At 36.9% G+C, this 17,123-nt stretch overlaps 1 protein-coding gene across 6 annotated transcripts in view; it reads left to right on the plus strand.

Moving 5' to 3' along the window:
* Positions 1–17,123, plus strand: part of CDK19 (cyclin-dependent kinase 19) — a 272,481-nt gene that overhangs the window by 136,776 nt on the left and 118,582 nt on the right. For 3 of the 6 annotated variants that reach the window (XM_010856610.1, XM_010856609.1, XM_010856607.1), the window contains exon 2: positions 3,628–3,689. The exons of 2 other annotated variants lie outside the window; for them this stretch is intronic. Coding sequence is in view for 1 of the 4 variants with exons in the window: in XM_010856607.1 (XP_010854909.1) it covers positions 3,628–3,689 (62 nt within the window). In the remaining 3 variants the exon portion in view is untranslated. Of the gene's footprint in view, positions 1–3,627; positions 3,690–10,937; positions 10,958–17,123 lie in introns of those variants that run through there. One more of the 6 variants, XM_010856611.1, reaches the window with a different exon arrangement.

Raw genomic sequence — 17,123 nt, forward strand, 5'->3', positions numbered from 1 at the left:
ATCACTTTAAAATATATATATATATATATATATATAGTATACTTTTTTTAACCATATAGCAATCATACATTAAAAAGGGATTTACATTAGTTTTTCTGGAAGATGAAATAACACATAATTTTTTTATACATATCTTTTTGGATGTTATACAATTAGCACCTATTACTGTTTTAAAGAATTGTGATGACATACGTGTATATAAAATAAAATTTACCATTTTAATCTTTTTAAGTATACAGTGATGTTGAATGCATTATTTGTGCCACCATCACTTCCATCTATCCACAGAATTCTTTTCATCTTGTAAAACTGAAACCCTATACCAAAGAATAACTCCCCAATTTTCCCCTTTACCCAACCCATAGCAAACACTATCCCACTTTCCTGCATTGGCAGGTGGATTCTTTACTGCTGAGCTACCTGGGAAGCCCCTACTTTCTATTTGTATGAATTGGACTACCCCAGGTACCTCTATCGGAGAAGGCAATGGCACCCCACTCCAGTACTCTTGCCTGGAAAATCCCATGGACAGAGGAGCCTGGTAGGCTGCAGTCCATGAGGTTGCTAAGAGTCGGACACGACTGATCGACTTCACTTTCACTTTTCCCTTTCATGCATTGGAGAAGGAAATGGCAACCCACTCCAGTATTCTTGCCTGGAGAATCCCAGGGATGGGAGAGCCTGGTGGGCTGCCCTCTATGGGGTCGCACAGAGTCGGACACTACTGAAGCGACTTAGCAGCAGCAGCAGCAGCAGGTACCTCTATAAGATGGATCATGCACTATTTGTTCTTTGGGGACTTCCTTATTTTATCTAGCATAATGTCCTCAAGATTATTCTATGTTGTAGTAATGTGCAGGCTTTTCTTTTTCAAGAAAAGCTCCACTGAGTGTGTATGTGTGTGCGTGCGTGTGTGTGCGTGTATGTATGTATATGTGTATGTATTTTGTTTATCCATTTATCTGTCAGTGAAGAGTTGAATGGCTTCCACCTTTTGGCTATTGTGAATTCTGTTATGAACATGAGTGTACAGATATTTCTTTGAGAATCCTCACTTTTAAAACTTTTTGCTATATACCCAAAAGTGGCATTTCTGAATAATCATTCTATTTTTAATTTTTTGAAGCATTGCCATACTGTTTTCTATAGCAACTGCACCATTTTACATTCTTACCAACCGTACACAGGGGTTCCAGTTTCTTCACATCCTTGCCAACACTTGTTTTAGTCCTTGAATTTTTTTTTTTTTATAGTATTAATAGCTGTCCTAATGGGTATGGGTTAGTATCCATTTTACTGAATTTTTTTTTGAAGGTTTAAAAATATGAAAGTGTGAGTTTAGTGTAATCACAAGGCAGTAAGTCTTAATAAATGGAAATGGAATCACTCAATTTTGCTACTTTAATAAAAATATTGTTTGAATGTTATTTGGATATATGTTCTTCAGTCTTTTTCAGGCCTTTAAATTTTTTTTGAATTTTTTTTTTTTGGTTTTATGTTGTAAGCATTTCTCATTTTTTAAACATGTTTTGTACAACCATCATTTGAATTTTAATTTTCCAAGGAAATGTTGCAAATGCAACGTGATTGAATACTTAAGAACATTTTGTAATTGTTTTTTATATATAGCTAAGTGCTTGGTTTGTGTGATTTTAATTTCATAGAAGACTGGATGATATAGCGACTAAAAGTGTAGTCTAGAAGTAGGCAGTCTGGGTTTGAATTGCACGTCTGCCACTTCAGGCTGTGTACATTTAGGCAAGTTTCTTAAGCTCCCTGTGTCTCAATTTCTTCATCTGTTAAGTGAGGATAATAACAGAACTTATCTCAAAGTTGTGAAGACCAAATGAGTTAGTACTTGTAGATCTTTAGGACAGTGACTAGCTTATCATACATCCTATATAAGCCTTTTCTGCATAATTGTTTTATTAGGTGAGATCATATCTCTTTGACTTTTAAAAAATATATGCGATATATAAGAAGTTACTGTGTCTTGGGTCTTTAGTTTAAAATGTCACAAGCACTGACTTAGAGGAGGGTGTAGTCTATTAAGGTTGTTTTGGGAGTTAAGAGAAGGTACATCTGAGGCAGATAGTGCTGGGCAAATTGCTGAATTAGTAACATGATATAACCATCTTTTGGGAACTGTGACCTTCTGGCAGGCATTTAGCCTTGTCAACTACTTTAGGCTCTTTTGACCAGCTCAGCCCTTTTGCTTTGCATCTTTGGGTTTCCTTGCCCACACAGCTCCCCAGATTTCTTGGCTTGGCACTTTATGTTTCCTCTGTTGCTGTTTAGTTGCTAAGTCGTGTCTGACTCTTTCGCGACCCCATGCACCGTAGCCTGCCAGGTTCCTCTGTCCGTGGGATTTCCCAGGCAAGAACACTGGAGTGGGTTGCCCTTTCTTTTTCCAGATAGTCCCTCTGTTTCTTAGTTAGCAACTTTTGTTGTTAATTTATGTCAAATGCACGATATAAAATTTTTGCAAAATGTAACATTCTGTGATTGTAATACCACATTTCATTTCATTCTCAGTAGCAGTCTGAGAGAGTAAAGTCAGTACAGGTTGGAGAGGTAAAGTCCTCATTGAACAACTCTCGTTATATTGAGAGATTAAGTGACCTGTCTGATGTCACAAAGCAGTTAAGTGATTTAGCTGGAACTTGAATTCAAGCCACCCGACCTCAAGGCAGTGTTTCTTTCTTTACATATTATCATGTTTTAAAAGAATACTTTTCTTTTTTTCCTAATTATTTGATAATATTTTAAATAATTTTTCTATATTACATAAAGATAACATCCCTCCCTCTTTTAAATTTAATAGCTAGTAAAATTTATCTGACTCCTTTTCTCATATACCAGCTGCATTTTGTAGTCCTTAAGCCCAGTATCAGTAAAGAATGAGACGAAATCTGAGATCTATGTATTTTACCTGATTAAGTTCTTAATCTTTTACATGAATGTTTTCTGAAAAGAGTTTCATGTTTCGTGCTTATATTTATTTTATACTATTCGAACAAGGTAGATTTCCCCCATACTGCCTAGCATATGTAGTATCTGGCTCATTTCAACATTGCTGTCAGACTTAAATTAAATCTTGGCATTAGAGTATCTTTACAGTCTACTTTTCCCCTTCCCTCTCTGCAGATCTGTTTTTAATTATTTTTCTTCTATATTCCGAACAGTCTCTGGTTCTAAGAATGTACCTTGAGCTGTCGAGTCTAGCATAGTTCATTATGTGAAGTATATTTTTCTACTTAATTTCTTATATATTCCTTATATTGGCTCTCTCACGTGATTTTAAAAATTTGTTGTTAGGATTTTCGATAGTGTAAATCACCTGTATTGGTGAGAATTATAATTAGTTAACTTTTGAATTACAATTTCATCTTTTAGAATTATAATTAGTTAACTTTTGTTTTTTTTTCCCACATAATTAGTCATGTAATGTATACTAAACTCTGAATGATATCAATATATTATTGATTTATTCATTGTCAAATCCCAAATCTGGTTTCCTTGGCAGACATATAGACTTGTGATAGGCATTTGGCATTTTGTGTTTTGGGCAGTGTGACTTTAAATCTACATAAACTTCTCTGCCTTTTGCCTCTGCTGTGTTCATAGATTCCAGGAGGGCTTCGTGTATGGACCTCAAGCGTTGGAGGTAGCAGACTTTTCAGCAGAAGGTAAAGCAGAGTGTTGCCTTCTGGTGTCATTGTGTGTGTGTGCTGGGATGGGCATGGGACAGGTTCCAGAGCTTTGCACAAATGTCATCACAAAATAATTTATAATGGTGCTTTTCACAAAATGTAAAACCAAGCTAATACTTGGAAATTTTATTCAGTATTACTAAAATACATAAAAAGTAGAAAAGTTTGAATAGAACTCCAGACAAAATTTCAGTCTCTCTGCTGTTAACTGAAGAGGAAGAATGTATAGTGCATGCTATCTAACTTTCTCAGACTTAGTTTTACTATGAGTTCTTCCTGGGAAGGTATCCAAATCATTATTCATATGCTGTATTCTTCCTTGCTGCTCCTTTTACTGAAAGATTGCTTCACAGTAAATAGGCAGCCTCGTTGGTGACTCATGACTGGAGGACAGACATTTTTATTCTAGGTCCCATGTGCCAAAAATCTTTGTTTCTAACACGCTAATTACCTCTCTTCAGAACTTGTTAATATGCTCTTCTCTCAAGTTAGTTCTTGTTTCAGTAGAGAAACAAACACATCCCACTCATTTGTAAAATATGTTTTTATGGAGACCTTCTTAATGTGTTATTTTTAAGAAAATAATATGACATAACTTTCCTGGGTAATGCTTCTTTGATTTTTTAAAAAAATACAAATATTTTGCCATTTAGGTGCCAGATATTATAGATATTACTTTCTTTGAATTTATGAAACCATTTATGAATTTTATTCAGATGATACTTAAGTGCAGGTTTTGTTTTTTTTTAAAGACCTATAGCAGCTAATAATGTTGCATTCTTAAACTTAATAAGTTTTTAGATATATTCCTAATGGAATTAGAGGAATGGTTTTCTTATGTCTTCCTGAAATTATATTTGTATTGCTATCAAGTGGCTGCATCTTATACTTTTTTTTTGCATTTTATACTGTATATTAAGGACATACACCTTGTGTGATATAGGGTATTTAGTAAATAGCTACTCTGTGCCCTCCACAGAGTCTTTCCATGTTATAGTCAACTTAGTTTCACTATTTCATTTTTTTCCTATTCAGAGATACTGCTTTCCTTAGCTAGAAGAGTTTCAGGCTGTTTATTGAGGTTAGCTGCAATTTTACCACTGAAGCCCTTTCTCCTTTCTTTGGTTCTCTTCACTGGCCATTTGGAGGATATTTTGTATTTACCAACAATAGATTGGAAGTAATTTCTTGAAGGCCCTTTCATACTTCATTTTTAGGCTAGTCCGCTGTTTTCACTGCTGTTGAATTATGCAGCCTTCTATTTGTTTAGCTAATCTTTCTCTGGTGTATTTTGTTATCAGTTGAGTATCTCAATAGATTTTCTAGTGACTAACATAGAAAATGTAAAGTAAACTGCTCATATCAAGGCACAGAAAGACTCTTCCCCAGGTCCTCATCTCTACAACTTCTGTGAGAAGGATGTGATGAAATGGTTACAAACAGTAGTTTCTCAAAGATAATTTATTTTTTAGAGCTCTTTTAGGTTTACAGAAAGGTTAAGTGGAAAGTAAAGAGAGTTCCCATATGCCCCTTTACCACCTCAACCTCATTCTCCCCACCCCCCATCTCCCTGTGACTAACATCTTGCTGTAGTGGTATGTTTGCTGCAATTGAACCAGTAGTGTTACATTATTATTAACTAAATCCACAGTTTTACCTTAAAGTTCACTCTTTGTGTTGTATATTTTATAGGTCTGACAAATATATAACATGTATCAACCATTACAGTATCACGTGGAATAATTTTACTGCTCTAAACATACGCTGTGTTATAGGAGAAAGGGGCACAAGAGGATGGTCATGTCACAAGTCTTGGGCAAGTCCCTGGAATGGGCAGCCTAGTGAGAGTCCTTGGCTTTGTGCAGGAAAGAATTCAAGCCATAGTAAAGTGAACACAAGTTTATTTAGATACATATTCCATAGGCACAATGTGAATGTCTCAGAAAGCAAGAGTGGCCCCTCACTGTGGGCAGTTTATTTCTATGGGAAAAAGTGGGAAGAATATTCTAACTATCTTGGATAAGGGTTGGGGATTTCTGGGAATCAGCCACTACCTACGTTTTGACCTTTTATGGTCAGTGTCTGAACTGTCATGGTGCCTGTGGGTGTATAGCAAGGCTGTATAGTGAGGCGACAGGTAGACTGGAAGTAGAATCTTCCTCTGTCTTGGGACTAGTTGGTTCTAACCAATACTTGTCATATCCCTGTACGGCTGTGTCATTCTTTTAATGGTTGTGCCCTGCCCCCTTCCGTCCTCTCTCACTTGTGGTCCATCCATTCATCCCTGCCTTCCTTCCTTTGAGCTCCCAGCAAGCACAGATATTTTTTTGTCTATATAGTTTCCTCTTTTCAGAACATCATAGTTGTATAATGTAGTTTGTAGTCTTTTCAGTTTTGCTTCTTTCACTTAGTGGTAAGCATTTAAGCTCCTTCTCTATGCCTTTCCATGGTTTGGTAGCTCATTTCTTCTTAGTGCTGAATAACGCTGCATTATCTGGGTATACCACAGTTAATCTATCCATTCACCTACTGAAACACATGGTTGCTTCCAAGTTTTGGCAATTATGAATAAAGCTGCTATAAACGTTCATGTGCAGATTTTTATGGGGACACAAGTTTTCAATTCATTTTGGTGAATGCCATGGAGTGCAATTGCTTTATCATATGAAAAAAGTATGTTTACTTTTGTAAGAAACTGTCTCTATTATTACCATATCAACTTGAGTTTGTCAATGTCCACAAAAAAACTGGTTGGAATTTCGATTGGGACTATGTTGAATCTATAGATCAAATTGAGAAGAATTGACATCTTGACAATTTTAGGCCTTCCTTGCTATATACATGGAATATCTCTCAGATCTTTTTTGATTTCCTTTTTCAGTTTTATCGTTTTCCTTGTATAGACCCTGTACATGTTTTGTTAGTCATAACTAGGTAATTCATTTTTGGACCTGCTGTTGTAAATGTTAAATTGTGTTTTTAATTTCTAGTTCCAACTTTTCATTGCTGGTGTATAAGAAAGTATTGGCTTTTGCATATTAACCTTCATCCTGCAGCCTTGCTATAATTGTTTATTTGTTCCAGGGGTTTGCTTGTTGTTCTTGGAATTTTCTCCAAAGACAGTTATACAAATACACTTTTATTTCTTGCTTAATCTCTGTAATTTTAATTTCCTTCCACATTTTATTGCATTGGCTAGGACTTCCAGTATGATTTTGAATAGGAATGGTGAGAGCAGATATTCTTGTCTTGTTCCTGATCTAATTGGGGAAGTCATCAGTTTTTCTTCATGAGCTATGATAACCACAATAGATTATCCTAATCAGGAGTATAGAAGATGTAAAGTATTGCTTATATCAGGCCACAGGAGGATTCATTCTCCCTCCCCACACTCCCTTTCCCTCACCTAAACTTCTTTGAGAAAAATAGGATTAAAGTGATGGTTATAAAAATATTTTAAATGAGGGAATTAAGGCAGTTTTAAGGGGAAGACAGAGGATGAGATGGCTGGATGGCATCACTGACTTGATGGGAGTGAGTCTCAGTGAACTCCAGGAGTTGGTGATGGACAGGGAGGCCTGGCGTGCTGCGATTCATGGGGTCGCAGAGTTGGACACGACTGAGTGACTGATCTTATCTGATCTGATGAATATTACTTAGTTCCTTTACTCTCTTGTGAACTTCTGTAGGTTTCAACTTCTATGAAATTGTGAATTTCAGTATATTATTACAACCCTTGTAGTGTCCAGTATGCACTACAATTGGCATAACTATTTGTTGAATGAAAAACTTAATTTTTAGACTCTTAACTGTAAACCTCTATCTTATTAGAAAAGGCAGAAAACCGATAGCATTAGATCTCTAATATATTCAGTCAGTCAGATACTTGACAGTTGCAGGGTATCGTGATGGCTACAAAAGATACAAATAATAATGATACCTCCTTTCAGAAAACTTATTACCCATTTAGGAAAGGTTAATTTCAAATTTCATGTTTCATTTTTGCTGATATGCATTTCTCAGAAGCTCTTATTTCTATATTTCTTTTAAGCATTCCAACTGAAATATCTGTTTGTGGACTTCTTGGGTAGAAGAAGTGGGTAGTGGACACTGTGCTAGATATTTTACATATATGATCTCATTTATCTTGAAAATTGTGCAGTGTTATTATTTTCAATTAACAGTGTAAAAACTGGTAATATGAGACTACGCGTAATTTCTTTGTTGTCTGATTTAATATATTAGGTGTATAATTCCATACCTTAAGCTCTTTAAATCACATACTGTGAAAAAGTAACTTTACAGAGTGGTATATGATGAATGTCGGGTGTATAGTATAGAAATGTGCTTGGTGAACACAGAGAAGAAAGCTTTGACCTCAGAATAGAACTAGTTCATAAAATTTCTGGAAAGCTTGACCTTGTCTGATGGATCGAAGACTAAGGCAAAGAGAGATCAGGAAGATCAGCCAATGTAGAAAAGACTGAGGGCCAAAAAGAACAAGTATTTTGTGATTTGACAGTGTAATATAAAAATGTAAAAATTTCTACTGTTGTAGTAAAAGAAATAGAACAAATTTTGTCTATTATCTTAAACAAGAACTACTCCATTTTTCTCTTAAAGTAATTTCCACTGAGTTTGCTTATTGTTTGTTGAAGACGAGAGAATAGATCACAGAACCACTGTGTAAATCTCATGTCATCAGTTGCCAAGGACGTCTTTGTCTGCTGAGTTCCAGTGATCAGTACAGCAAGTGCGGAGGGATTAAAAGCATGGAGGAAAAATGGAAGATCAAAGGAATCCAAAATAAAGGACTTTCCTAAAGTCAAGTGTATTTTATTTAGTCTTTTCCCATATCTCAGTGGTTAAGTACCCCAGAAATTGCCTTTAACATGCTAAAATTTGTGGAGTTGCAATGGTGTCCTTGCTTTCAGTGAAGTTAGTGTATTTTTGGGAAGACCAGAGTATGGTTAACATAATTAGAAACCACTCAGCCGTGGGCTTCCCTGGTGGCTCAGTTGGTAAAGAATCTGCCTACGATGCTGGAGACCACCTGCAATGAAGGAGACCTAGGTTCAGTCCTTGGATTGGGAAGATCCCCTGGAGAAGGAAATGGTGACCCACTCCAGTAATCTTGCCTGGAAAATCCCATGGACAGAGGAAACTGGAAGGCTACAGTCCATGGAGTCACAAGAGTTGGGCATGACATAGCAACTGCACCATCACCACCAGTCGTGTTAAGCACCATATAATGTAGACTGTTAATACTGTGGGGTCTTTCTCCTTAAATAATGTTCTTCAGGGTTCTCTTCTCTTTGCTATTCTCATAATTTTAATTTCTATCTATTTTCACACTCTGTCCTAGCCCATGTCTTCCTTCTAAGCAGTAGATTTATCCAAATGCCTTTTGGACATCTTCATTTAGACAGGACCACAGTCCATTCAGCTTCAACTTACAAAAGCTTTTGTCTGTTCTTTTTGACTCGGTGTATGGCACCCAGTTGACCAAGTGAAAAACTGACCCTCATTCTTACTTTACTTCCTCATTTCTAACCACATGTTCTGTTGATCAGTTCAGTTCAATTGCTCAGTCATGTCAGACCCTTTGCAACCCCATGTACTGTAGCATACCAGGCCTCTCTGTCCATCACCAACTCCCAGAGCTTGCTCAAACTCATGTTCATCGATTGGTGATGCCATCCAACCATCTCCGTTGTCCCCTTCTCCTGCCTTCAGTCTTTCCCAGCATCAGGATCTTTTCAAATGATGCAGTTCTTTGCGTCAAGTGGGCAAAGCATCAGTCCTTCCAATGAAAATTTAGGACTGACTTCCTTTAGAATGGACTGGTTTGATCTCCTTGCAGTCCAAGGGACTCAAGAGTCTTCTCCAACACCACAGTTCAAAAACATCAGTTCTTCGGCGCTCAGTTTTCTTTATCGTCCAACTTTCATATCCAGATATGACTACCAGAAAAACCATAGCTTTGACTAGACAGAGCTTTGTTGGCAAAGTAATGTTTCTGCTTTTGAATATGCTGTCTAGGTTGGTCATAACTTTCCTTCCAAGGAGTAAGTGTCTTTTAATTTCATGGCTGCAGTCACCATCAGTGATTTTGGAACCCAAGAAAATAAAGTCTGTCACTATTTCCATTGTTTCCCCATCTATTTGCCATGAAGGACCAGATGCCATGATCTTCCTTTTTTGAATGTTGAGTTTTTGCCAGCTTTTTCACTCTCCTCTTTGACTTTCATCACGAGGCTCTTTAAGTTCCTCTCTGCTTTCTGCCATAATGGTGGTGTCATCTGCATATCTGAGGTTATTGATATTGTTCCCAGCAATCTTGATTCCAATTTGTGTTTCATCCAGCCCGGCATTTCACATGACGTACTCCGCATATAAGTTAAATAAGCAGGGTGACAATATACAGCCTTGATATACTTCTTTTCATATTTGGAAGCAGTCTTTTGTTCCATGTTCAGTTCTAACTGTTGCTTCTTGATCTGCATACAGATTTCTCAGGAGGCAGGTCAGGTGGTCTGGTATTCCCATCTCTTTAAGAATTTTTCACAGTTTGTTGTGATCCACACAGTCAAAGGCTTTGACATAGTCAATAAAGGAAAAATAGATGTTTTTCTGGAATTCTCTTGCTTTTTCTGTGATCCACTGATGTTGGCAATTTGATCTCTGGTTCCTCTGCCTGTTGATACTGTTTCCTTATCATCTTTCAGATCCATCTACTTTTGTTTCCTCTGCCACCATCCTAATTTTGACTGTAGTCATCTCTTAAATTACTGCAGAGGTCTTCTGTTTATTTAATTAATTTTTATTGGAGTATAGTTGCTTTGCAGTGTTGTGTTTCTGCTGTGCAGCAAAGTGAATCAGCTATATCGCTCTCCCATTTTTGGATTTCCTACCCTTTTATGTCACCATAGCAGAGACCTTTTAATGTTATTCTCCCTGTTCTCTCCTCACCTCCTACCTATTCACAAAAGCACAGTTTGCTTAAAATCCTTTTCTTCTTGGGATGCAGTCCAGTTTCCTTAATGTGGCTTACCTGTTCTGTTTGAACTGGCCCTGCTTGGTTTTCCTTCAGCTTTATCTTGCTTCCCCCTTTCTAAACCATCTGTACTAAAGTTCACATGCGTTGTTCTCTTTTGCCTCTGAGCCTTGACACATTTTGTTCCTTTTCGCCAGTAGGGGAGAGAGAAGACATGAAGCTGTAGTGACCAGAAGCACTGACTCAGGTGAATCTTGGATCTGCTCCTTAACTAGCTGTGTCATCTAGAATGATCTAACCTCTCTGCTTTCAGTGTCCTCATTTGTAACAATGGAGAGAGTATAGTACTAGCTCCTTGGCTTGTTAATGAGGATTAAAAGAGTTAATGTAGTTGAGGTTCTAAGAATTGATGCCTACCTCATACTGAGTACTATAGAAAAATAGCTATTTTTTATAATTCTTACTATAAATGTGTTGGGATAGTAGACAGCATAACTTTTTATATTTTAAAGATGATTTAATGACAAATATGCTTTTTTCCCCTTCATAAATTACAAGTTGATTGGCTCATTATTATTGGTATTTTTGTTCTTGGCTGGGCAACAGCTTCCTTTTTCTAACCTCTTGTTTTTCAGTTTTTTAGGTTTTTAGTGACTAGAATTTGATCTTAGGTTGACTTTCCTGTGAAATGGATCATCTGACATGGATCATTAGGTCTACCTGAATTTTTATACAAACTAATCCAGGTCAACCTATATGGAAACTAAAAGAAAATTAATTCTTAATAACTAATAGCTGACTTTTTACTTCATGATATATGTCATGTTGATTTAAGTTTCAAGTAAAATCCTTTAAAGGAATTCACTTTTTCCATATTTCAGATTGTGGATTATAATGGTTCAAATGGTTTGAATTCTAGCAAAGATACTATGTTAGGAATAGACTCTCTGAAAGGAAGAACTCTGTTTTTCTCGGTATTCATAATTCTGCTTACACTGAATACTTCCCAGAATACTTCTGACACCAGAAATGTACAGGTTTTTTCCCCATACTGACCAGTTCTCAGACACCAGCTGGGAATCCTACGATTTAACTCAGTTTTGACACTAATTGCTCAGAGTTGATACAGAGCCAAGATTAAGGGCTTAGTCCCACTAGACTGCCCCTCTTCAGATGCCGGTGGCAACTGATGGGTCCCCAAGTTGCCCACAACCTCTCACTCAGCTACCAACTAGAGGTTCCTGCGACTCTCTCCTCAGGTTCAGTCATGTACTAGCATGGCTCATAGAACTCAGGAAAACAGTTTACTTACTGGGTTACTTGTTTATTACAAAGGATATATTAAAGGATACAAATGAACAGCCAGATGAAGAATATATAGGGTTAGGTCTATGTCTGGAAGTGTCCCAAGCACAGGAGCTTATATTCCTGTGGAATTTTGGGATGTGGCAACCGCCCGCCCCTCCCCAGCAAGTGGATGGGTTCTTATTCACTAACCCAGAAGCTCTCTGAACTCTGTACTTTGGGGATTTTTATGGAGGCTTCATTATATAGACATGATAGATTAAATTACTGACCATTGGTGGATAATTAAATCCCCAGGTCCCATTTGGGTTGGGGCAGCAGTAGGGGACACTGAAAGTTCTAATCACCTGGTTTGTTCCCCTTGCAGCCGGTCCCCATCCAGGGGCTATCTAGGGACTTTCTGAAAATCACCTTTATAACATAAACTCAGATGTGGTTGAAAGGGGTTTGTTATAAATAACTGAAGAGCTTCTTTGATTTTTATCCTTCTGGAGATACTCCATGAGTAAAAAAACGAATAATATAATAAAAGATGCTCCTATGCTCTAATTGCTTAGGAAATTACAAGTATTTTAGGAGCTGTGATCCAGGAGCCCTGGAGGAAGACCCCACAATATGTTTCTTACTCTATTACAATATCACATTCTCTATTATCATGGTACTTAAAATCAGCCAGGAGAAACATGCAAAAACTTAAATCTTATCAAAAGAGGATTCCTCAGTGGTCTAGATTTGGCTGAACTTGTAGTAATATGGTGAAAAATGTGTATGTATTTAAATTTTAAATGTTGATTTTGATATCTTGCTAGTTTCTCTTTTGAATATTTGTTTTTCATTGATACTTACAATTTGATATAACTTTGTGAAGACTGACATCTAAAAGTGTAACTAAAGAAGCTGGTTGATGATCTAGTTCTTTCTGTTCTGATGGTGCTAGACTAGAGAATGACAAAATATTGATACTTTTCTTCTCTCCTAGGAGATTGTTGCTTTCTGGTGAAATTTTAAATATGCATATGTTTCCAATAGATACCGGTGTTTGATTCTTACTGTCATTTGAATTTTATTCCCCAGAATATATTTTTTTTTATCTTTAGGATATACATTTTTAAAAGAAGATTTTCCAGATTTTCTGTTATGCTGAAAATATTTTTTAAGTTGATCAAAGCTAATAAACAAGTTTATTTCAGTGCAACAAATGTTTAGTTTCTGCTATTTGTGAGGTACTTTGTTAGCTCCTACAAAATATACAAAATGAGTAAGATATTTTTTCTCCATCTCCAAAAGAGGGAGGAGACTATGAGTCAATTTTAGGTAAGTGTAATAACAAAATAGAATTTGTACAGTTTTTTTGTTTTCCTTTGAGAGAATTTTGAACAGAATCTTTGCTCTACTAATCATGCTCTTTCGAAACATCAGCAACTGTTGATATGACTACCTCCTTTCCGTTCTTTCCAGTTTGACTTCCCTTCTGCATTTGATGCTTTTGCCACTTACTTTTTGATACTGTTCTTTGGCTTCTATATACAATTTACTCTTTTTCTTTTACTTCTCTAACTACTGTTTATTAGTTGCTTCCCTCCTCGGTTTTGTTTTTTTTTTTTTTAATTAAGAAAAATTTTGTACATAAATAAATAAGGGAATAATTACATTATTTGAAAATTCTTTAGGTTTAGTCAGAATTTGCAATAACCCCATGAGTGCAGTGAGTCCGGTTTAATTATGCCATACAGCAGTCTGTGCCTAGTTTCTTCGGTTTTACCATTTATGGTTTTATAAAAGCTATCCATATGGGTCCACTTGGTTTGGACTCATAGACAAATTGGTCTCCAGCCAGATACTCCATCTTGTTATGTATCACACCTCTCCATAGAGCTGAAATGCTCCCTTAAAGAGAAACTTTAAAAAACCCCACAAACTCCAGTTTAGATTTGGCAGTCACTGTACTATGGTGTTTGAGTATTTTTGACTTAGCAATAAATAGTGTTTAAAAAAAAAAAAAGATTTTATAAAATCAGAGATGTTCAAAGTTCAAACTCTAGAACAATAATACCCATATAAGCTCCATCTAGGTTTAGCTGTTATCATTTTTGTATGTTTTTTTCTCTTACTCTTTTTATATATGTAAATTATTTTTTGTTATCATAGAACCATATGAAATTAAGTTGCCACTGTCATGACATGGTACTCCAAAATACTTCTATATCTCCTAAGAGTAAAGATATTCTCCTGCATAACCATGATGCCATTGTCCTGTGTTTAAAACAAGTAATTAAAAAAGAAAATTTACCACGGTAAAATAATATATAATATCTAGTCTATGTTTAAAATTTCCCAGGTGTCCTGAAAATACATTCTTATAGCTATTTTTAATGTGAATCACAATCTAGCCAAGGTTTTCATGCATAATTGCTTGTTACATGTCTTGAGTAGACTGATTCTCTGACCTTTTTTTTTGAGTCCTTTTTGGTTTGTTTTTATTTTTTAGAAGGCAGACCAATTTTCTGGTAGTGTCTTACATCTAGATTTGCCTGTTATCAAGGACCCTGATGTTTCCTACAACCTGTTGAAGAGTGGCATTCAGTAGAGACGGTCCTTTGAACCCCTGTGGCTTTGCTACTGTGAATAGGTTATGAGTCCCATTATTAATCATCTTAAGTTCTTTGGCCACTGGTGAAATTTGGGTCAGCGAAAGCCCATGCGTCCTTTCGCCTCCACCCATGAGCATTGTCAGTTTACTCTGGTAAACAATATACATGTTAGCATTAGGTAGGTGCCAGGCTGAAGGTGAAGTTCCAGTACTTTGGCCACCTGATGTGAAGAGCACACTAATTGGAAAAGACCTTGATGCTGGGAGAGATTGAAGGCAAAAGGAGGATGAAATGGTTGAATGGCATCACCAACTCAATGGACATGAGTTTGAGCAATCTCTGGGAGATGGTAAAGGACAGGGAAGCCTGGTGTGCTGCAGTCCATAGGGAGGCAAAGAGTTGGACATGACTGAGCAACTGAGCAACAACAACAGGATGTGAAGAGCCCAGGCCACCACCTTTCAGCTCTTTTCTTCTGTATTCTTTCTCTTTGTGGCCACGTTTACTCCTCTGATTTTAACAGTTGCCTGTGTAACGAAGTTTTCTAGATTGCACTTTATTTCCTTTTGTTCATCTTCTCCTGGCTATCCAGTAGTCACCCTAAAATTTACACTCCAAAATGAATTTATTCTTTACTTGCTAACTGGCTCATTGTCAGTACTGTGCTCTGTGTGAGTCAGTGGGAGTAGAAGGTATAGTGTAACTAGCCTTGCTTTCATTGAGACAACACACCGACTGGAAACCTCAGTCTTCAGCTGTTTCTCTGCTTAGCACTCTCGTTTACATGTACACATATGTGCATATGTATTTATTCATCAAATACTTCTTTAAGTACAATGTTTCTATATATATTTGGCCACAGTAGATAAGACTATATCTGGATGGCCTCTTGAATGGATTCCTTCCATTCTTACCATATTTATTCTAATTTTGGTCTTCATCAATCCTTCCTAGAACTTTTACAGTGTTCTCTCTACCTCTGGCTTAAACCCTGTGATTCATTCTACATTCTGTCTTATTGAGAATACTTGCTTGATCATGTTTCTTCTTTTTTTTTTTTTTTTGATCATATGTTTCTCTTGCTTGAAAACCTCTGATGGCTTCCCATATTATACAGGAAAAATGCTATCTTTTTAGCATATCATACAGGACTATGCTAATTCCATCTTCTTTGCTCTTTTTATGTATTTCTTCATCTTTTGGGTTCTAGCTATACCTGTCTTCTGCTGATTTCTTGAGTATAATGTGGATTTTACTCTTCAAACTTTGTTCATACATTTCTGGTGTCCATAAGGCTCTGACCCCTCTTCTTTGTTTAATGAAATCCTGCTTATGTTTCAAGGTCAGCTTGGAGTGTTCCCTTTGAAAATTATTTACCTAATATCCCTCTATCTACTCCCTGCACCAAACCAAACCCTTAACATTCTTTTCTGATGTACTTTGCACATTTGTCTGTTATAGTGCTTATCAGATTGCATGCCTTGCTTTTGTGTTTCTCAGTGTAAAGGTTCACAAGGGAAAGAATCATCTTGTTTTTTCTTCTGTTCTTAGAGCACAAAGCTTGGCACATAGCACATGCTTGGTAAAGCATTTCTGAAAGGAAAGTCTGACATTCCATGTTACTTTACTTTCTGTAGCAGGTGAGTCTAATTTGAGATTATGAGTTCTCAAAGGAAGGTGATAGTTTATATAAAGTAATTGGTTTACACTAAATATCTGCTAATGATTGAGTTTAGTTCAGTTGCTCAGTCGTGTCCAACTTTTTGTGACCCCATGAACCACAGCACGCCAGGCCTTCCCGTCCATCACCAGCTCCCAGAGTTTACCTGAACTCATGTCCATTGAGTCGGTGATGTCATCCAACCGTCTCATCCTCTGTCGTCCCCTTCTCCTCCTGCCCTCAATATCTCCCAGCATTAGGGTCTTTTCAAATGAGTCAGCTCTTTGTATCAGGTGGCCAAAGTATTGCAGTTTCAGCTTCAACATCAGTTCTTCCAATGAACACCCAGGACTGATCTCCTTTAGAATGGACTGGTTGGATCTCCTTGCAGTCCAGGGACTCTCGAGTCTTCTCCAACACCACAGTTCAAAAGCATCAATTCTTTGGTGCTCAGCTTTCTTTATAGTCCAACTCTCACATCCATACGTGACTACTGGGAAAATCATAACCTTGACTAGACGGACCTTTGTGGACAAAGTAATGTCTCTGCCTTTTAATATGCTGTCTAGGTTGGTCATAACTTTCCTTCCAAGGAGTAAGTGTCTTTTAATTTCATGGCTGCAGTCACCATCTGCAGTGATTTTGGAGCCCAAAAAAATGAAGTCAGCCACTGTTTCCATTGTTCCCCATCTATTTGCCATGAAGTGATTGGACCAGATGCCATGATCTTAGTTTTCTGAATGTTGAGCTTTAAGTCAACTTTTTCACTCTTCCTCTTTCACTTTCATCAAGAGGCTCTTTAGTTCTTCTTCACTTTCTGCTATAAGGCTGGTGTCATCTGCATATCTGAGGTAGAC

The sequence above is a fragment of the Bison bison genome, unplaced genomic scaffold (genome assembly GCF_000754665.1).
Source record: "Bison bison bison isolate TAMUID 2011002044 unplaced genomic scaffold, Bison_UMD1.0 scf7180017864373, whole genome shotgun sequence".
NCBI lineage: Eukaryota > Metazoa > Chordata > Mammalia > Artiodactyla > Bovidae > Bison > Bison bison.